This window comes from Eulemur rufifrons, chromosome 17, assembly GCF_041146395.1.
Source record: "Eulemur rufifrons isolate Redbay chromosome 17, OSU_ERuf_1, whole genome shotgun sequence".
NCBI classification, from domain to species: domain Eukaryota; kingdom Metazoa; phylum Chordata; class Mammalia; order Primates; family Lemuridae; genus Eulemur; species Eulemur rufifrons.
The window spans coordinates 87,195,974-87,222,918 of record NC_090999.1 but is presented as its reverse complement, the minus strand read 5'-3'; the positions used below and the strand labels follow the sequence as shown (position 1 = coordinate 87,222,918).

The 26,945-nt window shown below is 34.8% G+C and overlaps 1 protein-coding gene across 1 annotated transcript in view; it reads right to left on the bottom strand.

The window, feature by feature from the left end:
* SRFBP1 (serum response factor binding protein 1) overlaps window positions 1-25,878 on the bottom strand; it is a 54,570-nt gene extending 28,692 nt beyond the window's left edge. The window contains exons 1-3 of the mRNA XM_069492389.1: window positions 25,843-25,878; window positions 14,419-14,507; window positions 13,374-13,446 (exon numbers count right to left, since the gene is read on the bottom strand). Coding sequence (XP_069348490.1) covers window positions 13,374-13,446; window positions 14,419-14,507; window positions 25,843-25,878 — 198 coding nt within the window. The remainder of the gene's footprint in view (window positions 1-13,373; window positions 13,447-14,418; window positions 14,508-25,842) is intronic.
* Window positions 25,879-26,945: the final 1,067 nt, after the last annotated feature.

The following is a 26,945-nucleotide window of genomic DNA, read 5'->3' as shown; positions in this document are numbered from 1 at the left end:
TCTACAAATAGTACTGTCTCACTTTAGTTCCAAGTTGAATTTCATGTCAAAAGTTGGATTTTCATATTCTGAAATCTAAACTGAATGCATTTTTCAACTATAAATTATTTCATCAATATATGAAAATAATTATTTCAGTGTGCAAAAGCTGAAAAAACTAACATAATTCAATAGTCCAAACAGTTGCATTTCATTTAAAAATGGATATTAATTAAGCATAAACATTAGCAAATAATTTAGTCAAATGAAGATCCAAAACTTTCTTTATACTGTATAGTCCTATCTCACAGTAGAAATATCTTTTAGAAAATAGGGCAAAGTACCTTACTTAATGCAAGTAATTAAATATGATCACATTTTTTATGCCAAATAAAACATCTAAACTATTTTTGGCACATAAAATTACTTGCTTCTGTCATACTCAAAGAGGTAGGCAGAGAAAATGAGACTCAGCAATTACATCAGTCAGAAGATTCTATGCAGAACACTTTTGCATTCTATGGAATGAGTCAGTGTAGACAGACTTTTTCATTCTAGAGATTCCCTTCTTACAAAATGGCTAGCCTTGGGGAGAAAAGTTCATTGTTTTGAAGTAGAATCCAAACATGAGTTTTAAAAAGGCCTAATTTTGTAGAAAAGTTAAAAGGAGTAAATAAATTATTTAAAACCACTTTTTAGGATAGAATGTTAATAATAAAAATAATGGTGGTCAGAAATATGTATTATTTGTTATTATGGTACATATAAGAGTGCAAAATTACAGCTTGATATGAACTACTTATATTAGCATATTTGCTCCTAGAAGTTTTTAATCTACATCCTTTTGCAAGTTTAGTTTTCCTTGCCCAACCACAAAGAGTTAAAGAAAAAACAAATAAACAAACAAAATTTTAAACTTAATAAACAATTACCAAAGCCCATAGCCCATTTTCCCCTCAACAGTGAATCACCTAGGAAATTCATCAAAAGGCTTTAAGGAAATTACATTAGGTGACTGAAGAAATCTTTCCCTGTAAGTTTGGAATCATAGCCAAGATGCAGGGATATACTAAAAGGGATACATGGATGTACTAAAAAGGATACAGGGAAATGTTAAAAGAAAGTGGTCTTTAAGTAAAAGAGTAAGACATAGTCTTTCAAAACCTGTAGGAACTCAAGCTATTTTACAAGTTCTAATTCAAAGTAGTTTCTTGGCCGGGCGCGGTGGCTCACGCCTGTAATCCTAGCACTCTGGGAGGCCGAGGCGGGTGGATCGCTCGAGGTCAGGAGTTCGAGACCAGCCTGAGCAAGAGTGAGACCCCCGTCTCTACTAAAAATGGAAAGAAATTATATGGACAACTAAAATATATATATGTACAAAAAATTAGCCGGGCATGGTGGTGCATGCCTGTAGTCCCAGCTACTCGGGAGGCTGAGGCAGGAGGATCGCTTGAGCCCAGGAGTTTGAGGTTGCTGTGAGCTAGGCTGAAGCCACGGCACTCACTCTAGCCCGGGCAACAGAGTGAGACTCTGTCTCAAAAAAAAAAAAAAAAAAAAAAAAATAATAATAATAATAATAAAACAAAGTAGTTTCTTTAGAACCTTTCAGTTTCCAGTAATCTTTTCTAAGGGCTCATATGATTAATAAAATTCATAGTTCCTTCTTAATTATACACCCACGTGTTAATAGTCCAACAAGCCTACATCAATTAATCTAGCACCATGTTACATTTAAATTTATTTCAAACATAGGGCCAAATTTGGCAAGAAATGATATTTGAAACCTAACCACTGCTACTAATTCTTGGTCCCAAGGCAATTGATTATTTTGATATTCAGCTTCCAGATATTATTTCTAAATGTTAAATACACATAGAAAATCCATTATGCATAACCATGTACTATCTTTAGAAAGGCTCAACTATTCCAATTATACCAAATTATAAACATGTCTTATTTTTCACAAGAGGCAATGTTGATATGTTTCATTATTACTTTCACTTTTGAATTGATAGTTACAATTATAATGTGAATGCACATCAATATTTTATAATATCTATTCCCAATAAAATTTTATATTTAATAATTAATGTAAGAGAGGTTATTAGATTGTTAAAAACATGGGCTATGAAATTAGATAGATTTGGACTAAATCCTGGCTTTACCAATGCTCTAATAGTGTGACTTTGGGCAAAGCAATTAACCCTTAAATTCCCAGTTTCCACATCAGTAAAAAGGGGATTAGAGATAATACATGTAGGCTCCAGCAAAGAGCCTAGCACAATAATTAATAACTAAAATTATTACTCTGTTTACATACCATGCTCTTACATATGAAGTTGAGCTGCCTAGTGCTATAAATAATATATAAGACTAAGGTGTAAAGTCTGTTGCATAAAACAGTATCCTTGCTATTTAATTGGAATTCAATTAAAGAATATCAAGGGAATCATAATCAGTAACATTAATATTTGTGATTACACTATCACTTTTTCCATGAAGCCTTCACTGATTACTAGGTAGAAGTCATCTCTTGTTCTTTTAAAATTTTCAAAGCATCTGTTATAACTTATCTTGTTTTTAAAACTGTGCATACCAGCTCCTTTTGTGATTTTGCTCAAAAATCCAAAACTTTTTGAGTGTCAACATGACACTTACAGAAAATGTTCACTGAAGCATTTTGAATTTTGAATTTTTGGATTTGCGATGTTCAGTTGGTATTATATAATGCAAATATGATAACATCTGAAAAAATCCAAAATACTTCTGGTCCCAAGCATTTCAGATAAGAACAATGAATTACGTGCTACACTACCTTCCAAAAGGATAGGCTTAATAAATGTCTGTTTAAAATATGAAAAAAATTAAGTCAGTAAGGTAGATCTACAAGCCACTGCCCGCTCTAGTTATCTGCCTCCAATCTCTTTTCCTTCTAATCAATCCTCCAGTCTGCTTTCAGCTTTATCTTTCTAGAAAATACATATTACTCAAAATACATTTGATGTGTTCACATTTTCTAAAAGGCTTTAAAATGTAACATCCCTTAACATCCCTTACCATTTACCACTGTCTTTAATAATTTATCTCTCCATTCATTCCATGTTCCAGCTATGACATTAATTCATTGAAGAAGTGCATGCTGAGTGCTTATACTACAATTAATGCACTAAGCACCAAGACAGAAAGACCACATCCCATTCTCAAAGAAGGAGAGATAGGAAAAGACATAATTACAGTACAGTGTGCTACATACTGTAACAGAAATACAGAGTACTGAGCAGCCCTTCCAAATCAAGCCATGTATTTACAAACTTGTATACTTTGTTTTCGGTGTGCTCTATTTATCTAGAATTCCTGCTTCCATGCAGAATCATATTTATTCTTCAAGTTCCAACTCAATGTCCCCCACTCTGTGAAGCCTTCCTAAATCATATAAGGAATTAAATTAAATTAATTGATCCCTTGTCCAGGTTACAACTCTGATTATAACACTGGTATAGTGGATACTATAGGAAGACTCATGTGCTTGTTTCCAACAGAACAGTACATTCTTCAACAGGAAGAATAGAAATCTATTCATCTATATATGTAGCAGGTTGTACATTAAAATGTATTTAACTAACCTGAGTACATAATATGGAATTTATAATAGCTGTTCTGGAAATTCTTAATCTTTTTCATTCGTATTTTTTATTTTTCTTTCATGGCTACAGATTTTATAAGTAATAACAAGATATACAACCATTAATAAACTGGGATGTTATCTTGCGACAGGCAGAACAATTGTTATTAATTAAGTACAACCAAAATCTGTTAAGTTCTATTTTAACATGCTGAATTTCAACAGACATCAGGAATTTAAAAAGTGAGTATTTTTCTCCCTACTCTACTCATCTATAAAATTGATATATCTTGTAAAGGGTTTGGTTAGGCTTTATAGTGGAAAAAGAGAGAATAAAAGCGAACTGCAGGCCGGGCGCGGTGGCTCACGCCTGTAATCCTAGCACTCTGGGAGGCCGAGGTGGGCGGATCGTTTGAGCTCAGGAGTTCGAGACCAGCCTGAGCAAGAGCGAGACTCCATCCCTACTAAAAAAAAAATAGAAAGAAATTATATGGACAGCTAAAAATATATATAGAAAAAATTAGCCGGGCATGGTGGTGCATGCCTGTAGTCCCAGCTACTCGGGAGGCTGAGACAGGAGGATCGCTTGAGCCCAGGAGTTTGAGGTTGCTGTGAGCTAGGCTGACGCCACGGCACTCACTCTAGCCTGGGCAACAGAGTGAGACTCTGTCTCAAAAAAAAAAAAAAAAAAAAAAGTGAACTGCACAGGTTCACTGTAAATTGATAAGAAGCATTCCCAACGGAATTATTTATATTTCTTAGAAGACTACATAACTTACATAATTTAGTGACAAGTAGAGAAATGGAATAAAACTCTTCATGTTAAAGAAAAAAATAGAACATTATTCAGTTTTCCTTGTTATCATAAAATATTAATTCTTTGAGAAGCCAAGACACTAATATTAGTTCTAACATACAGAAAAAACAAAAACACACAGTTTCAATTAAAATAGAAATCTAACAACATAAGATGTGTTCAAGTTAATGAGTATAAATGTTTGAAAGTAATTTTTCTCCACTTAACCCCAAACTGAGGTGACATCTAGTTGAAAAGAAAAGAAAATCCCATTTTGTAAGACCAGTTATTTACTGATGTTATTGCTGCTTTTCTCTAGGGTCCTTTGTCTCCCATTGTGTTTCCAACAAAACATGTTGTAATATTTACCCCTTTTTCTCAAGCACCACATTATTTCAGACTGGAATTATGATAGTTGTACTGGTTGTCCAAAATTTTTGAATTAATAGTTTAAAAGTACTTTGGATACTTTCAGTTATTAGGAAATGTTCTGCCAAGGTTTAAGTTCAAATTTCCAGAATTACAAAACTTAAAAAATGAAATCAAAACAAAATAAAAATAAACATTTAAAAAAAAATAGCTCATGTGACACTGCTTTCTTACTTCCTATTCCTAAATCCTGCTTACACACTCAGTAGCCTTTGAAGTAGGCTTATTCAGATGAAGAATTCCAGAATCAGTTATTTATTCAAAAATTAGCTATATATTATGACTCAGTAAACAGTAATAGCATTTTCATCACTTTTGCCAACAAAAGCCGGCAACTTGTTCTTTGCTTTCAAATAGAAGTAAGCAGGTTCAAAAACAGAGGACAGATACCACTTTTATTTTCCACATCTGCTCCTATTTAGAAAACAAGAATATTGTAAGGCCATCACAGACTTGATATAATATCTTTATATCAGCATGACCTACAATGAAAATCATGACTCCTAAATACTAAACATGCAACAGTGTTAAGGGTTTCAGGAATACGACCTACTGAAAATACTGACTTAAAGCCGTAGAAACCACATGCCAGAAAGCAAACTGGGATTTCAATGTGATGACGTGTTTCTAAATGCTGTTGCATGAACATGAAGAGAGCAGTATATACTGATCTTTTAAAATACCATCATGATTTCCTGTTTATCATTTCAAAGGTCACAAATTGAGTGCAAAAGGCTACAAAATCAGGATATCTTGCTCCATTTTAAGAAGCAAGAAAAGTTCTGCCTCTTAAAAATTAAATTTGAAGTCATATGGCCTTAGGGCACTGGCTAAGGTGACTCTGTAAAATGAAGAGCCTTTTTATTCTTCTGTTTCTGATACTTAACATTAAAAACAAAAAAAACCAAAAGTCTTTGGTTACAGACTCTCCTTAGTAAGAGTTCAGTAGTATTCTACTAATCTTTAGAGACTTAGAACCACCTCAATACTGGAAACATGACAACATGTGTAAAAAAAAAAGTGTATTCAAAGTCACTTAGTTAGCCAGACAGCATCCACTATGTACCAGACACATTACTAGGTGCTGGGGACAATGAATTGAGTAAAACACCCTATATACTTGAGACAAGTTCTAAGCAGTAGGAATGGCATTAAAGTAGACTGTTATACAATACAAGGGCAGAAATGTACACAAGGTAAAACGGGCTATATATAAAGTAGGTGGTGTTGAGCAATTTCTCTTGGGTAAGAATAATGGTGCCAGGGAAAGCTTTCTAGAGTTATTAAATAGTAACACAAAAATTAGGTGTTAAAGAAGAGTAAGTCTTTGTTTGGGTGGGAGAGATGTGCTATGTTTAAAAAGTCTCATCATAGGCAAAAAGGCATGAAATTGATTTGTATGTCTGGGTTCAGTCTAGCTGGCACAAAAGTACAGGGTAGGTAGAAAACATAAGAGCAACAGAGAAGTCGCTAGTGTACAGATCACAAAGGGTCTCATATTTCACGTAGCAAAGAAAGAATTCTAATTAGGTCTGTAATTTAGAAAGGTCACTGGTTACAGTGCAGAGTATGATTTGAAGGAAGTAAAACCAGAGGCAGGAAGTCTGTTATGATCTGAATATGGTTTGTCCCCAAAAAAATTCAAGTTGAGGGTTGGTCCCCAGCGTAACGGTACTAAGAGGTGGTGGGACCTTTAAGAGACATTTGGATCATGAGGGATCCTTCCTCAGGAAGGAATTAATGCAGTCTCTCAAGAATAAGTTCTCACTCTAGTGGGAAGGAATTAGTTAACAAAAGGGGATGTCATAAAGCAAGGCTGCTCCTTGTGTCTGGTCCCTCTTTGCACACACCTGCTTCCCTTCCACTTCTCCACCACATTGTAAAGTAGCATAAGGCCCTCACTAGAAGCTGGCCAGATGCTGGCACCATGCTTCTTGGACTCAGTCTCTAGTATCCTGAGCCAAAGAAAATTCTTTCCTTTATAAATTACCTAGTTTCAGGCATTCTGTTACAGTAACACTAAATGCACTAAGACAAAGTGCATTTAGAGAAATAATAAAAACCTGAACTAAGAAGTATTTTGTAGGCTATATATTTTAAAAGTGGAAATGCTCAGTAAGTAATTTTAATATATGTTGCCAAATGGCTGTGTCAAAAGGTTGTATTACTTTTAATGCCCACCAACAATAAATAAGACTGCCTGTCCATGTACCCACATCCTCTCTAATAGGTATTTTTCTGATTCACTTTAACAGAACAACCATTAAACACAGAGTTCCGTTTGCCAAAGTATCCATGATATAAGTTATCTATTTAATCAAATGTCTACCAGAAAAGGTATTATCAGTAACTACAGTAAAAGAAAAGCAAACAAAAGGAGAAAAAGAAAGTAAGAGAAAATGTGATGGGACAGGGAAAAAAATTAAATACTCATGCAGATGGAGCCACTCTCATTGGAAACTGCACTGCTTAACCACTTTTGGAGAAGTGGAATTATCTGTCAACCTCTCAGTAAAAATACTATCCTAAGTTGAAAGTATTTATTGGGAATCTTTAATGTTACCTATAGGTTTCAACTAATTATTTATTATCTGGTTTCTACAATATATCAGAGAAAAATCTAAGTAAAAAGTACAGAATTATGAAAGGGACTTAGAAGTCATAGTACTGATTTTTGCAAATCCTATAGCCCTAACAGGTCACGCGATGTGGGTATGTTTAAGAAGTATGGGAAGTAAACAAGAAAGAAAGAAACATTAGATCTCTTCCATACTTGGACCACAATTTGCAGTTTCCAGGTTTCAGAACTGAAGAAAGAAAATATGACTCTGGAAACAATTTCAGACTTTAAAGATTTAGTTAAAGATCTTTTTACAGATAAGAAACAGGATGCAGGGAGGAGAAGAGAAGGCAAGCTTGAATTGCTTAAGTCACATGAGCAACAACAAAAACCATTTTGGTTATATAAGCACAGTTCTGCAAAATAGTCTAGACCATAGGGGAGCTACAATTTGACAAACTCATCAATAACTATGATCTAACAAATGAGTTTATACTTTGAAAATAATATTGCTAATCTTAAAAACTACATGAACTACTTCATTATTCCCTCCTTGTAATAGTTTCTTCACATGGTTTCCTGGTTGCAATATACTCTTGGTTCATTTTCTCCTTCACTGGCTACGCTTTTCAGTCTCTTTATTCTTGTTCACCTCCCTAAAGTCAAAATTTTAGAGCATCTTGGGGTCCTCAGACTAAGAGACTAACAAATAACATGATTAATCGCCCCTCCCCCCAACCCTAAAAACCATCATCAAACCTGGACATACTACAAAAAAGCCCAATCAGAAGGTATTAAGAGAATAAATAGAAGCAGATGGACTCTGATGGGGACTCCATGCTTACCTGGAGTTGAGAAGATGGAAAACTATACAGTGCAAGTAAATTACCATCGCTTCAGAGTTTAGCCTAAAGCTAACTGCAATCTGCATGGTTCAGGAGCAGTGGCAAAGGTATCCCTGGAAATGTGAATCTATGATACCTTATCCACTGAGAGAGCAGGAGGAACCCAGAAGGGAAGGAAAGAAGGGATCTCTCAATCTAAACTGCTCACACAAGGAACAGATTAAAGTATCTTGCTGAAAAGATCTAAACTGAGACTGGAGCTACTGTTCAACAAACATAGTTTAAAGTTAAAGCCTAGCCAAGAAAATTAACTACTAAAATAACCACTTATTGAAGAAAAATAACCAAATGCAGAATCTCTACAACTTAATCTTTATAATGTCCAGGTACAATCCAGAATTGCCCAGAATATGAAGAACAAAGGAAACAGAATGTTTTTCTTCTCTATAGGAAAAAAATGGCTATTTTTATCATTATTCTCCATGATGCTCAAAAAAAGAAAACTCCTCTCAAGGAATAAAAATATTAACAGAGAAATAAATTATCCCAGCAGAGAAATATAAACAAAAAGTTTTAATTGATTCAGCCACAGAACACCAATCAATGGGTGAAAGACTACAGGATATTCACATAGTCTCAAAATATCATTTCACAGATTACTCAATAACTGCAAACAGAAAAAGGTATCTTTATAATAGGGAAATCTGGCAGACAACATTTAAACCAAGTACTAAAACTCAGCACTGACAGTAAAGGGACAAATATGGATACGATACAATGTATTATTATTATGACATTGTAGTATTCCAATTTTTCTATAGGTTTGAAATAGTTTCCAAAAAGTTGGAGGGAAAAGTGTAAATATAATATTATTAAAGTTTATAAAACACAAAATGAGAAAAAAAAAAGATTATTATAAATCAGGAAGGAAAGAATTAGAGTAGTTGTCCTGGAATCTATTCACTTCCTTTGCTAGAAGGAAACTAAAGGAAAGGAAGGTGATGCAGTTTACTCTACCTGTTAATATGCTGATAACAGGTCCTCCTGGTAAACAGGCTAACGATTTGTTAGGAGTAAGATCCTTATCTGAAGAATGCTCTTAGTAGGACATCCTTTGTGAAGGATGCTTACAATAAACAAACCTAGAATCTATGGATTTATGAGGCATGGCACACTAGAAAAGCTATATAACTTTGAGGTGTCAAATGGAGAAGTTTCAAAATCTTAATGTTTCCTGCTATGTGTTAGTAATTAGACTTCCTCATCCGAAGATTCTTCTTGGCTAGAAATTACATATCTGATGCGGAAAGGAAGGACTTATGGAATCACACAAAGTCCCAGATCTCTCCTTGCTTCACCTGTGCCTTCTGATTGCTTAAATCTTTGAAATTATCAGTAAAGCTGGATTCTAGATAAGACCTCTAACGTGAGTCTGATTTGACAGTATATTTTGTATTGGCTCACAAATAAAAGATAAACTGTCAAAAATAATTATAGTCTAAGATCAATAATAATTTTAGTATTATTTCTTTAGTAGAATAAATGAACTAAATGTTAATTTGGCACAGCTAATTAACACAGTACCGTATACTTACAGAATATAATAAGGCATCTTTTACCCTATGGAGAAATTTTTTTAAGTATTCGAATAGAGGAAAAAACTTACCAAAATCATAGTATGTGAAATTACAGGAAAAAAACCTCAAATTTTTAAAATGCATATATAATTAGATACATCATAAAATTCTAAATAACATATGAATATATATGATGAAAAACCTCTAACCTAGAGGTACATGCAGCCTAGAATACTTTTGAACATGTCCTTTGACATAGGATTCTCCATATTTTACAGAGTTGTGATGAGGTTCAAATGATATAATTATTATATTATTTTGATGATGTATCATTTTACTTGATTTTACATAATGCCTCTACAGATTACAATATTTTCCACGACCACATAAGACAACTATCTAGAAATAGGCTATTAAGAAGCATGAGACAAGGTGATCCTAACTGCTGATATAAGCTCAAATGATGGTTTTAATAATAGACTTGATCATGTAAAAACAGGCAAAGAATAAAACAAAACGAGAGAGTTTTAAAATAGAGAAGAGGCGGCAGGCAGGTCTCACAGAATATACAAATTCTCTTAAGAATATTCAGCATAAGAAGAAGTAATTGTCTCAGAGAGGAAGAGGTAAAAAAAGAAAATGCAGATGATATAGGTAACTGTGTATATTTAGCTGCGAGGAATTAAAGGATCTGAAAACATGTTGCATATCTTTGGGCCTTTTTCCCTACAGGGCAAGTTATTATGTTTACTAAATTATCTCATCCAATCTCTAGGAAGTGACTCAATATATTTTAGGAAGTTCTCATTTTACTGAAGCAGTATAGCAAAGTGGCTAACACCATTAGCTTTACAGTTAATTCTGTATTCCACCACTTAACTATCATTTGATGTTGGGCAAGTTACCTAATTTTCTCTAACCTTCAGTTTCTTATTCTGTAAGACAGGGATTTAAAAATGGTATCTATCCGGTAAGACAGTATATACAAACACATAATATAGTATCTGGAACATAGTAAATGTTCAGTAAAAGCTAGTTATTACTTTTAGTATTGAGGAAGGGATTTCTTGAACATTCTGAATACTTCCAGTGTATGCTTTAATTTTACCATCTGCTTCTCCAGCTAAATAACGGGGATATGTAAATGTTCATAAGCTACTTTAACTTCCAAAGAAAAAAGAACTGTTTTAGAAGCCAGTACTTAAAGCAGTATCAAAGTTAAAAGCATGAAGCCTGTTAGAAAAGGCAGCAAAGACTTGAAATTTAATTCATCATAGTCTATAAAAGTAAAACCTATGATTTTATAGCATCATAAAGATCAGGCCATCTTTTTTTCCTTGGCCAGAAAAAACAAGCTCACATTTCTAAAAATATCTCAGGTTTTCTTCATGAGGAAGTCATCTGGCAACAAAATACCCTATTATCATAGAATGTAAGTATAGGACAGTATGTCATGAATAAGATTATAAAAATGTAGTGGTATATGAGCCAAGAAAAAAATTCCTCTGGAAAAATGAATAAGTAGAAGTTTTTCTCCCAAATTAATTGAGACTGTGAGTTTACTGTTTGTCACTATTTCTTTGATACTCCCAAGTATATGATAAACACTCCCTAAGCAAATTAAAAATGACCTTACAATTAAGAAAAATGCTATAGGTATTTGTTTCTTTTAGAAAAGAAGACTACGTTTGTAAAAGAACCATAAATGAGGAATGAAATTTGATACCTAAGAAAAGCAAACATATAGTCTTTCTAGTATTCTTTTTATTCTGGTTTTCTAATATTTAAATTTAATCCAGTTTTTAAAGGGCATTACAAAAGAAGCTGAGGACAGAGCCAACACAGCCCACTGTAACCACTGCCACAAATTCAAGGAATATACATACTAACTTTATGAGTTTAACAATTGTAGAGGCTATAGATTTTGGCTTTCTATGAGGCAACAATTCCATAGTGGTCATATATAATCACAGGGAAAAACAGAAAACAATATAAAATATGCTATTGACACAGTAATCTTGTAATTCTATGAACTTTATCACTGAGTCTGATTTTCTTTTGCTGATGAAATTTAAGAATAACAGAAAACAAGCTTTATATATAGATCAAATAGGACAACTTTTCTAATTAAATCAAATTCATTATTAAGAGTTACAAAAGAGAAGTATTTTAAAGATTATTTTTTGTTCTCAAAATCTTCATATACTGCATATAAGCTTATATATATATTGCATTCTTTCCATGGTAAAATAAAATCAGCAATTATATAGTAGCTCAAAGCCTCTGAATAATTTAGGACTACAAAGATGACTATTCAGAAGAAATTACAGGGAAAAATTTAGGTAGGCAATGTAATTAGTAAGGACCTTGGTTAAGAGAAAGTGAAAGAGAGAGAAATCATGACTTCCTATATTAGTGCTATCCTCAAAACAAAAATCTGTAAAGATTTTATTTCTAGTAGGAATATTATGAGAAAAAAAAAAAAGGTGTATGAGAAAGCCTAAATGATCTGCAAACCAAAGAAACATAAACGATCATTAGGAATCAAATACAGCATTTTTTTCCTGAATGACAAGATAAAAAAGGGATTATATAATAATTGGAGAAAGAAAAGATACATCAAATAGATTCTATGAATTTTGCAGTCCTGGGGGTTAGAGGAAGAGGAACAAACACAAGAAACAAACATACCTCCTATCAAAGAGTCATTTCCTACATCTATTTTTATTCAGATTAACTGAGATAACTTTACTTTACCATCCCATTAAAAGGAAGTAAAGATGAGAAGCTTTGGTAACTAAACTCAATTAAAATATTGTTAGAGAATTTTCTTGTTATTTTATCTAACACAAAACTTGAAAGTTATACCAAAATATAATAGTCAAATATGCATGCAAAAAGACCCTGCAATTAAGATAATTGCTGGTACCAAATGCTGTTTTTAAGTTGTACAATAAAACAGTCTCTCAGACATTTAATGGTATGTCATTTGGTAAATGAAAGTTTCCACAAAGTAAGAGCAGCAAGACCTAAAAATTACACTAGTGAAGAGTCTGGCTGAAAAAAACAAAAATATGGATCATGTTGATCCAACACTAATTTTATTTCAAGTTACTACAGAACTGAATAAAATGCTGACACAACCACATAAAAATTTATTGAGTTGGCAATGGGCAAAGCATGATGTCAGCCACCAATAGCACCATCCACATTCCCAAATAGCATGAACACTTTAATTCTTGAACTGACTTCATGCCTAAAGTTACAGTAAAAATAAAAATTTTAGGCATGAAGCATTATTAAACATAGATGAGTTTAGTTTGGCAGAATTTTGACTCAAATTAGTCTAACACTTTAACAATTTCAGTTAAAAACATGGAAAAATGCAAGCTTAAACATAGTACAATTTTCTAAATGTGCTACATTCTTCACCAGACTCATACAAAATAAGTTTTAGGCAACTCTCAAGAATAATCAAATAAGTAATACCACACACACAAAATGCAGGCTAAGAAGATTAACACACAAAGATATACACACACGCCCACCTAAGTCCCTTTCCTACCTTCATTGCATGGATTTCTTCAAGTAATCGTTGTGCCCGTCTTTGGTTTTTTAACAGTGCATCTTCAGTACCCCTGCAAAAAATAACATATTACAATATGTAGCCAGGCAAAGCATTAATTTTAGATTCATATCATAATGAAAAGTCTTTTCATTTCTTTTAGAAAAGCACCATCGTGCCCTGCCCATTCCCCCCTCTTCCCAACACACACTCCAATTTCATCAACAAACCTAAGTGTTAGAAATTGACGAAAATAAGCATTGTCCTGGCACTGTATTAACTATTATTATCACTGATAGTTTGCCTTCCCTAGTCACTTAATGGGAAAGTAATAATACTTTTTATCTATCAGTCAATAACACATTGTATTTAATGTAATATAAACGTCATAAGGTACAATTAAAGGTTGGATATAATTTTATCAAATTAAAGTTTATTCTCTGGAATTACAGGAAAAACAAAGAGCTATCTTCTGAAACATTTATGAAAGAACAGAAAATTAATCAGGAACAAGACTTTGTAAGTATTCATGCTTAAATCATAAGAACTATAAAATACTTTTTCACTAATGCTAGTAATGCTCAAAATACAAAACACTATCTTTTTTCAAAAAATTACACGGAACACAATGTTCTAATTAACACTTATACAAGGTACTGAAGATTTCAAATTACTCAGCAATTCAAGGAAAAAAGTGATAGAAAATTTTCATAATTGATTCAAGGTTAGTTAAACTATATCAACATCTTAAAATAACTTCTAATAACATAAAACGCCTAACCCCACGGGAATTTCATTCCAGAAAGACTAAAAGCAGAAGAATTCCTTGTGCATCTTAAGTGAGGATGGTCCAAACCATACAAGGACATGCTGACACAGCACATTCTATCTAACTCAGATCATCTCTACATATAAAACAAAGTGCTGCATGAGTAAGATATTTAATTACTACTCTATATTCCACCCTTAAATTTTGTAAATATTAAAAAAAAACCCAAATTTTGACATTTTATTAGTCACAAGATCATTATTTTCAATGACTAACTTTTTTGACTTCAGTCTGCTAACACTTCTGACAAGTTTTCGGATAACCAAAACTCGGATTCTCTTCACTTCTTTTCTCATCTTCACAACCTTTGAAAAATAAAGCCAAAATTAGAAAAGCACTTAATTCAGGAACAAATATACTTTATTTTGAGTCTTAATATTATAGACTTGGTCTAGCACTTTAAGTTTTTGTTTATTTATAGTTTGACAAAATCAAACTTTTTCCATAAACAGTGAAGGAATAACAATCTAAAAATGAATCTGAGGGCTTAAGAGAAACAGGTTACGATTTCTTAAAAAGTCACAGCATTCCACTGATTACTATTTTAATGCTACATTTACATCTTGGTGAGCTTGGAACATAATAAATTGTGAGTTCATTAAGATCAGAGACTATCATATTCATCTTTGTATTCCTGAGGTTTATTTTTATTTTTTAATTTCAGAACATTACGGGGTACAATGTTTGGGTTACATGAATTGCTTTTGTGTAGTTTGAGTTAAAGTTATAAGTGTGCCCATCACCCAAATACCTCCTCCCCCATACCACCTGCTTGGTTTCCATCGAGTTTTTCTTCCACATGTGCCCATGAGGGTTGATAGATTAGCTCCAATTTAATAGTGAGTACATGTGGTGTTTGTTTTTCCATTCTTGCCATACTTCACTTCGAAGAATGGTCTCCAGTTCTATTCAGGTTGTTACAAAAGGTATTAGCTGACCATTTTTTTATGGCTGAATAGTATTCCATGGTATACATGTACCACATTTTATTCATCTATTCGTGTACTGATGGGCACTTGGGTTGATTCCACATCTTTGAGATTGTGAAATGTGCTGCAAGAAACATTTGAGTCCAAGTGTCTCTTTGATAAAATGATTTTTTTCCTGAGGTTTAAAACAGAGCCTCAAAAGCCTACCCATAATGGTAGGAATTTAATTTACTGAATGAGTGTTTGAGAATTAACAAAAGAAATTGCAAGAACATGATTCATTTTATTTATTTATAAAGCAACCTTTGCACTTATTTTTTAGTAATAAATTATTTCAAGCATAACTTTAAAACAAACTCCACAAACACAAGCACACATTATGTGCAAGAACATGTGCATGCGCATTCACATGGGAGTGCAAACATATATACAGGTACACACTTTAAATCACCCTATCAGAGAACAATGCTGAACTCCAAGAACAAAAAATAGAACTATAGGTCAAGACATGGAAATATTCTAATTACAAAGAACTACACATTATAATAGCATTCAGTACAAATGGCATGTTATGTTTTGTCTACCATGGTTGGGAGTCATATATCTTGTAACTCCTCCTGGAATGTCCTTCTTCCCCTTTTCCACTTCAGGAACTATATAAAATTCAGTTCTGATATAGTCTTTCCAGTGAAATCTTCAACAAATTCTTCAGTTAGAGATAATCACTCTACCCCTGGGGTCCCCACTGCACTTTATTGTCTCTGATAGTAAAGCATTTATCTCATTAATTGCTCATGTGGCTGTCTTTCTCTATAGATTGTGAGCTTCTAGAAAATAGGATCCTTCCAATATTTAGTGTTTTCTGTGCCTTGTAAGGGTGCCTAGTATACACAATCCTCCAAATTCTTCTTGTCAAAATAATAATACCAACATCATCCTATTTCTTAAAGGCTCTTGCATTTGGCTGTAACATCTTCTCTTGCCCTTTATTGTTATTCACCCTCTTATTCATTGAAGATATTGGCAAACAACTTACAATTTCTTTCCATCCTAAGTTCTGCCCTCATTCTGAGTGACTTACAAGTCCACTTGATGGCTCACCCAAAAATTATATCCTCACTTCTTGACTTCTTTTCTAATGACCTAATCTATTACATCTCAGCCACCTACTTCCACAGTTCCACTGTAAACCTCAACCATCACTCATAACTATTCCATTTCTAAAACCATTAATTCAAATATTCCATATTGTGATCACAACTTCTTCTATCAGCTTGGTTGTTAAACTCCACCTACCACAACCATCTTTGACTTCTTGGGACTACCAGTCCACTGACACCCATACTTTCTTTTAAATAATCAGTCCTCTTCGATTTAATATTCTTCCTTTTATCCAGTTTAGGTACATGATCAACACTATCCCTTTGGTTAGCCAAATATTAATCTTGAATGAAAGCAACATTCTGGGTTCTTCATGATTGCACACCTATTAATAGCCAGGAGATGCTTGCAACATGCTGTCTATTATAAATTCATCATAACTAACCTCAAATGGACCCCAACACTTCATAGCAATCCTATTATATTTTTTGGTCAATTTATTTTACAATGACTATTTTTAGCTTTTGCCCACTCTCTGAAATCCTCTGGTCTCTCTCCTCCCCTCTCTCTTTCAATTTCATGGAAAAAACAAGTACCAGTTGGGAACTATCATCTCATTCCACTACAATGAATGCCGATTTACTTACATCACCCTCCTTCTCTATTAATAGTTACAATATAAGAAACATCCCTACGTATAATCTAAGGTTAATCTCTTGGTTGTGTTTAAGAGTCCATCCTCTTCTGCCTTTCTAGAACCTTTGCTATGGATTATCCCTCTTACTCTAGCACTGTCATTCTGGTCCTCTTAATGGATTCATTTCCCACTGATTTTAAACATGTCAGTCATTTTGATTAAATACAAGACAAACAAAACATCCATACTACATAGTTCACTAGAAGCACCTTCTCTTTAACTGCCCCGAGAGCTAAGCATTTAGAAAAAGATGTCCAAAGTCACTATCTCAATTTCTGCATGCCACACAATTCCAGTTTGATTTCCATTCTCTTTAGTATACTAAGAGCTGTAACTAAGGAACTAAGGACACCGGTGATTTTTTTCGGCTTCATTATACTTAAAATCTCAGCAGTATTTGACTTTGTTGACCACTTCTTCCTTCTTGAAACATTCTTCCCTTGGTTTTTCCCTGAATCTTCTGGTTTTCTTCCTTCCTTTCTTAGACTCTATCTTGGTCTTCTTTGAAGACTATCCATCTACACAGCTATGAAATGTTAGAGTTCAAGGGGCAGTCTTCAGCCAGTGCTTCTTTCCACAAATATACTTTCTAGCCTTAAGAGATCCTGTATGCACATACCGGTTTAATTTGTCACCTAAACAAAGATGATTCAAAAATTTTGCCTTTGGCTGAGATCTCACCTTTTAGCAGACCTAAAGGTGCAACTGCCTGACATTTCTTTTTGAGTATGCTCAAAATCACCTCAAATTCATACTTGAATTCATGTTATTCATCCCCAACTAGAGCCCCTCCCCCCTTTTTTGTGTTTCATATTTGAAGCAATGGAATGATCCTTTTAGTTATAAACCTAGGAGTCATTGTAGGTAGCTTTCCTAAATCTCTCATGATGAATCCATAACCAAGACATGTCAATTTTATCTACTAATTATCCTTCAAATTGTACACTTTTTTTCTATCTTGATCTTTTAGCAAGCTTGGCTGAGTTACTGTTAACTAGTTTCTCTACACCTATTCTTGTCCCTCTCCTATCACTTATCCATAATGCAGTCAGAATAAATTTTTTTAATGGATAGATCTGATGCCACACCTTTATTTAATTCCCTCTAATGGTTACTTATTGCTCTTAGGATGGCCACATGGGCCTTCTTTTCATCCCTTGTCCTCACTGTGCTCACATCTACCAGCTGCCATTTCCTTTAATAGTAATATTTTTTCCTCTCATGTTAGCTTGCTAATATGTGTTCATATTGATTTAGGATCAACTGTCATTTCCAAGGAAAGTCTTTTCTGGCTTCCTTGAGAGGGTCACAAATTCCCCACTAAAAGGACCTTAGGTACCTAGTACCTCTGGAACTTATCATGACCCTTAATATTTTATTTTTAACCTTATTATGTTTAACATATCTTTCCCCCAGTTGTTTTACTAAACATTGCATCTTGACACCTAACACAGTACATGGCATACAGTATGTATTCAATAAATATTAGTTAAATAAATGACCAGAAATATGGCAATGTGCACTGTTCATTCACTGTTCCCAATGCATAATATATTAAAAGAATGTATAGTAATCAAGTTTCTTTCCCATTATATATGTTAACCTCTTTGAAATTTGTTTCAAATTTAGATCCATTTGGAAAAAAAATCATACTTTGCATAAATGAAAAGTCATTTAGACAAGGTTTAAGTGAAAAAAAGAATTGCTGCATTTTATAAACAAAATTATAGTAAGAATGACTTAACTTTTTGAAAGTTGAGTCATTCATAAAATAAATAGCAAGCAATAAACTATGCATTAAAATATATTAACAAATGTTTCTAATTGTTGAACTTTGCAGGTGTGTGAGATGATAATATTCCATTTGCTAACCACTGTTAACCAAACTTAACTAATAAGTTGCAATGGGCAGAGTTGGTCCTTGGTTACATTCCAATCATGGGAAAGCTAGTCTCCAATTTTAAAATTCCAATTTAAGAAGTACTATGTTTGTCATTACTGGAAAAGGGAATTCTAAAAGCAAATGGAATGCTCCATGTACTCAGTTTCATGCCAATACCAAAATACATTTTTCTAGCTTATTAACTTTTTCAGTATTTGTGTATAGGTAGGAGATTTACAAAGTTTAGGGCATAAAAACATATATTCATTTCATGTTAAACTGAAATTAAAATTTTATTTTTATCATAACTGTCCACTCCAAGGACTTAGCTTTCTTCAAACACTTAGAATTATTTTTGTAAAACTGACCACCAATAGCCCTTTAGTTAGGATTTATAAGATTGCCAATTCATTTGTCACCCAGGAATTACAAAGTTGGTTGACAGGAAACCCAGAAATCAACAAGAGGTCCTAAAACACCCAATACTGCCAGAAGCCCAATGCACTGGCACTATACTTTGGCAAATTCTCCAACCAAAAGCAAGCAGAACTATAAATGTCAGAATTGTGAAAACAGTGTGATCATTGTTGGGAGGGAAAGGAGATGAATAATGTGAGCAAGGACAAAACAGAGGCATAATAATGGAAATGAAATATCCTGACACAGAAGAAAATGAAAGAGAAGTAGATGAGTCTGAAGACAAAAACTGAAGGAAAAATATGTAAGCTATCACTACCGAGACTGACAAAGTCAAGCTGAGGGTGTCTAAACAGCAAGAGAATGTACTTAAGTTAATATATAAGATCAGAAGGAACAGAGTTAAGGCTTACACACAGAATACACAGTGTGACAGTGTGCTGCCAGTGAGCTGTCACCCAGAATTTAGGCATACAGATGTTCGCAGAATTAACCTGGTAAAATCTGAACACAGGGGAACCTCTTGGGTAGACAGTATAAAAATATGATCATAAATAAAGTATAAATCAAATATAGCTATTTGCGAAAAGACTATGTGAGCAGATTGGAAAGAGTCAACATAAACACAGGAAAGGGAACCACAGAGAGCAAAAGCTGGCACTGCCCAACTCAAGGAAATTCCAAATAAAGGGTTCCCTAGCTCAGAGACTTTAGAAATCCAATCTGTTCTGGAATAACTCGATTATGGGGATAGATGTATCACAGCCCAACACTGAATCATGCAACTAAAACCCCTTTCTGTAGTTCTACATTCCACGCAGCTGATGATCAATGGTCAGGAAAAGAACGTGTTCTACAATATAAGCATTGTCTATGTTAGATATATTTCTTAATAAACTAGGTTTCTCATTTATACACTCTCTTAAAAAAAGCTTATGTTTAATGTGAATTTGCTTTTGAAAGAATGAGGTTTTGGGGTGACAATGATGGCAATGATAGCAAGTTTCTGATGTTCAAAGCTAATGGCAGACTTTGGTTTGTAGACAAATTAAATGCTACTTTGAACTGACTCTTGGCTGGCAATCTGCTAGCTTGTCAATTAATGAGCCTTGACTGGTAATGCACTGACTTTGCCATGTATTTGAATTGGCCTGTAACAAAAATCTGTGGTTATTAGAAACCAATTATTCCCTAAGCTAGCATTGTTCCTGGAGAACTTGCAGTGGTAAGAAAGAAATCTAAGTATATCTCTGTTTCTAAGAGTATGTTAAAACTTCTGGTTATTATTTACCTATCAGATTAGTAAATAAAAAAAAAATGGGATAGCATGTTCTGTTCACAAGGCTGTGAGGAAACAGGTACTTCCATATATTGCTGGTAGAAATGCATATTGGTACATTCCTCCGGAAGAAAATTTGGCAATATTTAAGACAAATCCAACTTCTAGGAGTCTACCCAGAAGATACACTTTTAACAACAGGAAAAAGCTATACACAAGATTATCCATTGCAGCATTCTTATAAAATGTTGCATGAGATAAAATATTGTGTATAAAGCATATAGCAATGTAGTATTTTAAATCAGTGCAGGAGATCTGCATGTATTAACAAGGGTAAATTTTGAAAATAATGTTTTGGTAAAAATAAGTCCCCTTATCTGCAGTTTCATTCTCAGTGGTTGCAGTCATCCATGGTCAGCTGTGGTCCAAAAATATTAAATGGAAAATTTCAGAAATAAATAATTTATAAATTTTAAATTGTGAGCCACTCTGAGTAGCACGACAGAATCTCGCATTATCTGACTTCATCCCCAAAGGATGTGAATTATCCCTTTGTCCAGTGTGTCCAAGATGTAAATGCTACCTATTAGTGTACAGGAAAAAACAGTGAATATAGGGTTCGGTACTGTCTGAAGCTTTAGGCATGCACCGGGGGTCTTGGAATATATCTTCTACAGATAAGGGGAGACTACTGTGGCTTGTAGAATGGTATGTACAATATCACACTTATATTGTATGAGACCACACATGCAAAGTTTAAAAATATATGACATGATCCTACACTGGGTATATATATATATATATATATATATGTATGTTATTAAAATTATGAAAAATATTAGAAAAAACACATACCAAAAGAGTAACAGGTAGAAAAGAAGGTCAGTGGAATTAAACATTAAGAGATGGCAAAACACTGACATTTGTTAAATATAGGAAGTAGATCACAAGGACATTTGTTATATTATTTTCTATCTATTTGAAGTATTTCATAGATAACAAAATTAATTATGGTTTTATAAAGAGGACTCTGATTTGGCCATTTGTGTCACTTATTGTTGAATTATACTTTTTATTTCTGATGAGCAACAATCTAAAAAATCTAGAGTACTTAGTAATTATCTACAACTTAACTATTATTGAGCATATGCTGCCACCTAGCAAAACTTTACAGAAGAGTTTAATAATCAAAAACAAACTGGCTCTCTTCTTATGAATGGACTGTAATTAGAAAAAAAATTATTAAAACGTACTATTACCACCCAATCACGACAAAGAAGTTTTATAACTTCATTAAGTACATACAAACATGGTTCTTGACATTCTTATCTTTTATAATATGTGGAAGAAAATCATTTTGTTCTTTGGCACTTCAGTTTCCACCTTCACTGTCTTAAAAGAAATGGAAAGCAATTTTCTAATGGGCTTATTGGTAATTTTCTATCAAAAAATAAATAATGTCAGCTTTATACAAAGGCCCTGACCCTCCTATGAAATTAAAGTACTCCATCAGATTGCTTCACCTCTTAATTCTGATTTTACATATGATTGCTGCCCAAAGATACAAATGAGTAGAGAAAATCTTGCTCTAGTTTTGCAATTCGCTAAACGTTGTGGCACTGTTTTCAAGTGTGCATCCTTCGTTCTCTGGTTCTAATGGAAAGGGACAAAACAAGTCCACATTTAGGAGATTTTTTCCTCTCATTTGAACATTAGTTGTCACAGCTGTGCTATCCATACCTTCATCTACCCAATATATCTCTACTTATTATCTGCAGACAAGGTACTATGCTAGAGGTTAGGGTGCTATAATAAAGCAGTTAAAATTCTCCTTTCAAAATGTACATAAAGTACTACGGAAGATAAAATATACAATAAATAATCATAAGATGAAACAAAAAATGATGGTTTATTTCTAAGAATAGAACAATTAAGGGTAGAAAACATTAAAAGTTGGCAAATATAATGGGTGCCTCTGCACAGAAGATGTTCTGTGAAATTAAATACATTGTAAAATATTGTTATAAAATTAAATCATGTAACTTTTTAAAAGAAAAAGCTGTAAGTAAAAATTATGAAACAAGGATTTCTATATAATAAAGTCATAACTGTGAGTGCCAATAGCTCAAAGACGGTACCAGAGATATACAAACCTTTGCAAACCTGATGAAACATACAGACTGTTTCCCCAACAGAGATAGAATTAAAAACACAAATTTACATGTTAATTTCAGGCAGTTATAGGATAAGACCTCTGAAACACATCCCTAAATTCCAGTTTAGAAGAGCTAATCTAAGATATTAAGAATCATAAAAACGATGCTTCATGTTATTCATTTAACAGACAGGTATCAGGGATATGATTGGGAGCAAAAATTTATAGTCAGGTGAAGGGGATAAGAAATCTCTCTCTCACACACACATAAACTCTAACACACGAAGCACTGTTACAAGTGCTGAGAAAAAGAAGTAAATGGTGCTACAAGAGCTTATAAAAGGGGTAAATGAAAGGCAAGAATGGTTTCCCTAAGAAAGTGACAAATGAAGGAAGAGTAGGTATTAAATGGGACTATTGAGAGAAAAAGGAGTTTCAGGTAAAAGGAACAGCATGTGCCAAAGATCTATAGAGGGCTATGCTGGTAGCAGAGGAAAGCCAGGGCAGATCAAGTACAGAGATTGAGGGGTAAGAGACAATATAAAGTGGAGAGACTGACCTTGTTTGTATTGGTCTTCACCAAAATCAACAGGAAGCCAGCAAATGGATTTTAAGCAAGGGAGTGACATAATTAGATTGACATTTTGAAGAGAACACTCCAGCTGCAGTACGGAGATCAGATTAAAGTCTGAGAAGAGTCAATATAAGTAGTTGGGAAGCTAGGTTGAAAATGTAATTTGAACTATGATAGCTATGGTGATAGAACACTAAATTTTTGCTATCATATGCCCTTTCTCAGATATATTCCTCTTTGAAGTTATCTTCTGCCCATTTTCTATGAATTAGTTTTTCTTAATTTCCATGAACTATTTTATAGTACTGGTATCAGCCCTTTGTCATCTTGTCATTTTTTTTTCCTAGATAGTGGTAATTTTTCTTTTTTCCAAGATGGGGTCTTGCTCTGTTGCCTAGGCTGCAGTGCAGGGGCATGATCATAGCTCACTGCAGCCTTGCACTCCTGGGTTCAAGCGATCCTTCCACCTCAGCCTCCTGAGTAGCTAGGACCACAGGCACAGGTCACTATGCCTGGCTAATTTTTAAAATTTTTTGTAAAGACATGGTCTCACTGTTGCCCAGGCTGTCTCAAACTCTTGGCCGCAAGCAATCCTCGTGCCTTGATCTCCAATAGTGTTGGGATTATAGTTGTGAGCCACCGCACCTGGCTGCTTGTCCCTTTTTCTTTGGTATATTATTCCATTTTTATGTAGATAAATTTGCCTTTTCCCCCCCATATATTAATATTTTAAATTAAAACATCCTCCATCAGCTCTATTTTTATTCTGTCCTTCTTATCCCCTTTGTATTAGAACATATTGGATGTTAGTGTGGGATGCGTATACTTCCTGATTTGATAAATTCATTCTGTCATCCAACAAACATTTATAGAGCATATATGTTGCAGGTGATAGACACATAAACACAGGAAGACAGAGAAAGGTAAATAAGTGTTTCCAGAGTAGAAAGCACTTTGGTTGCACAAAGAATAGACACCTAACCTAGTCTGAGGTGAGTTAGTGAAAGCTTCCTAAAGGTCAAATTTTAACTGTTTTGAAGAAGCCTGGAAGTTAGCTAAGTGGAAAAATAGCAAGTCTTAAACGACTGATTCCCTACCATTTCCACCATCAAAGTCATTTCAAAATTGGACAGGAAGCACACTAGTACTGAATTCCCAAATTTATCATTGAGTTAAGATCTTTTATACATCACAGGTAATCTAAATAGAAAATATTAATAGCCCACCAAATGCTGTCTGGCACAAAGCACAAGCTTAAGGTATGTTTATGAATATTATAATAAATGTCTTCGATTTCCCTCTTCAATATATCCCGTATTCCACTGTCTACTGAAATCCAGACTCAATCAGGGAGTAACAAGTAATATATTTCAGTTTTACTTTCTACTTCATACCAGAAATCTTATCAATGAAAAGTTATCCCTACAGCATCCAAAACGTTTCTTACTATTACCCCTTTTCTGCTTATAGTAGTCCCTCTGCCTGGAACGTCTTCTTGTCCCTTTACCGAATCACTGACTGCAATGCCTGTGTAAGATTCCTGCAGACCAAGGACAAATATCACCCACTTCATTTTGCCTTCTTTGGAAACTTTTCTGCACTACTAGGTTTTTCTGGGCATTTTTCATACATCGTTCTGTATCATAGATGGGTGTTGTTTAAGCTTTCTTACCTGAGCATAGGTTACTATAAGATATAAAGAAAGCATGTCTTAGACAACTATGTAATCTGAACAGTGACTTGCTCATACACAGAATGAGGATGTGATAAAGAACTTCCTTTGCTGTATGTAGCTGTGAGGGCCTCATTTGATCCTTGCTTTTCCAGCTTACTTCAAGACTTTGAATAACATTATTTCGTTGAACAGAAGCAGAAACGGTAAAGGGGTAAGTGGCAGAAATGGTAGCCTAGTGACATAAATTACGTTATGGAGGAGATGGTGGCGAGGGCAAATATCTGATGAGACTGAATTTAAGAAAGACTGGATTTAAGAAAAAAAGGAATTGAGGACAGCAGTATAAACAGCTCTTTCTTGAAGTTTTGCTGTATGGAAGCAGAGAAATGGGACAGTAACTGGAGGAGGAAATGCGTTAATGAGCATACACAGTCTAATTCAAGGTAAGCAATTTCAGCAACAGCTCTTAATCCCTCCATTTTCGGCAGCCAATAAAAAGCAGGTAATGTGTACAGAGAGTTTATTAAGGGTCAGGCACTTGCAAGCAAACACTTTACATAACTCAGTTAATTTAGTTCTCACAACCACCCTGTGAGGACTATCAATCAATAACTTTGTTTTACAGCCGACAACACTGTACATACAAATTAAATCATCTTCCCAAAGTCTCCACACATAACATTCGTGGGGCCTGAGGACCAAAAACATGCCTCGTGCTTCAGTCACCTAAACACCGAGAAGGGGAATTACCCGTTGCCAAACTGCGAGCTCAGGAAAATCAGCCTGGGCCCACAAAGCAGCTCCTCCAGCCGCACCCTCCACCCCCGCGCCCGGCCAGACCACGCGTCCGCGTCCGTCGGAAAGACGCAGAAAGGCGGGTTACGAGGGCCCTCCAGGACAGCCCCACAGGTTCTCAGACCTCGGCGCTCACCTCGTTATTGAGGTTCAGAGTTCCGGGCTGGGCCATGGTAGATCAAGGAATAGGAGCCGCCGCTGCCGGCACGTGAACTCTGTCAGACCGCGGCTGCGTCGTCACGCCCCCCAACGGCAGCCTCTTCAGTCCAAAACTCATCCGCCGTCTCCTTCAGCCGCCGCCTGAATAAAAGGGAAGCTGTCGCTTAGAGGGGAAAAACGGAACTGAAGGACAGCAACTTCCGGCGCAGAGGGCGACGCGCCGGAATTGCGCGTTCCTATGGAAACCAGGCGAGGGCAGGTTGCCCAGAGGGCGAGGTGTTAGCTGACGTTAGTTGCAATGTTTAGGTTTTCAAGATGTAGTTTTTATTATATTCATTTGTGCGTACTGGGCTTGGCATTGTAGGGGCCTTGGTTTTTGTCTCCTAATGGGGGGCGAAAGTTTTTGTGAAAGATTCAAAAGCCTGAATGGCGGGCGGATATTTTAAATCCAGTGTTTGTGAAAATTGCGTTTCTAAGAAGCAGGCTTAAAAAAAAAAAAACAACCTCTCAACTTTTCTTTCCAGCCTCACATTGTAGCTGATACGTGGACGTCTTTCCCTGCATACTGTGTAAAGGTTTAAATTTAGATAATGAACATTTGAAGCAAAACCAGGATGCACGTTTCCTACTGCTGGTGGAAACGGTTGTTTTAAGGATTGGCCTGCAAGCAGAAGAGACCTGTGGGAGTGACTCTGAATTAAATAATACATTAATTTGTAGTTCACACCTTTTAGTATTGACCATTAAAATCAGTGGGGCCAGGGGGAGCAGGAAGCCAGAGAACCCATCTGAGGAGGCGAGGGGCAAGACCACACATGACCTGAGACTAAGTGCTTGGCACATGTTCCATTGTCCCACTGGACTTCACTTACAAACTCAAATTCAAAAATAAGATTATTGGCCGGGCGTGGTGGCTCACGCCTGTAATCCTAGCACTCTGGGAGGCCGAGGCAGGTGGATTGTTTGAGCTCAGGAGTTTGAGACCAACCTGAGCAAGAGCGAGACCCCGTCTCTACTAAAAATAGAAAGAAATTATATGGACAGCTAAAAATATATATAGAAAAAATTAGCTGGGTACAG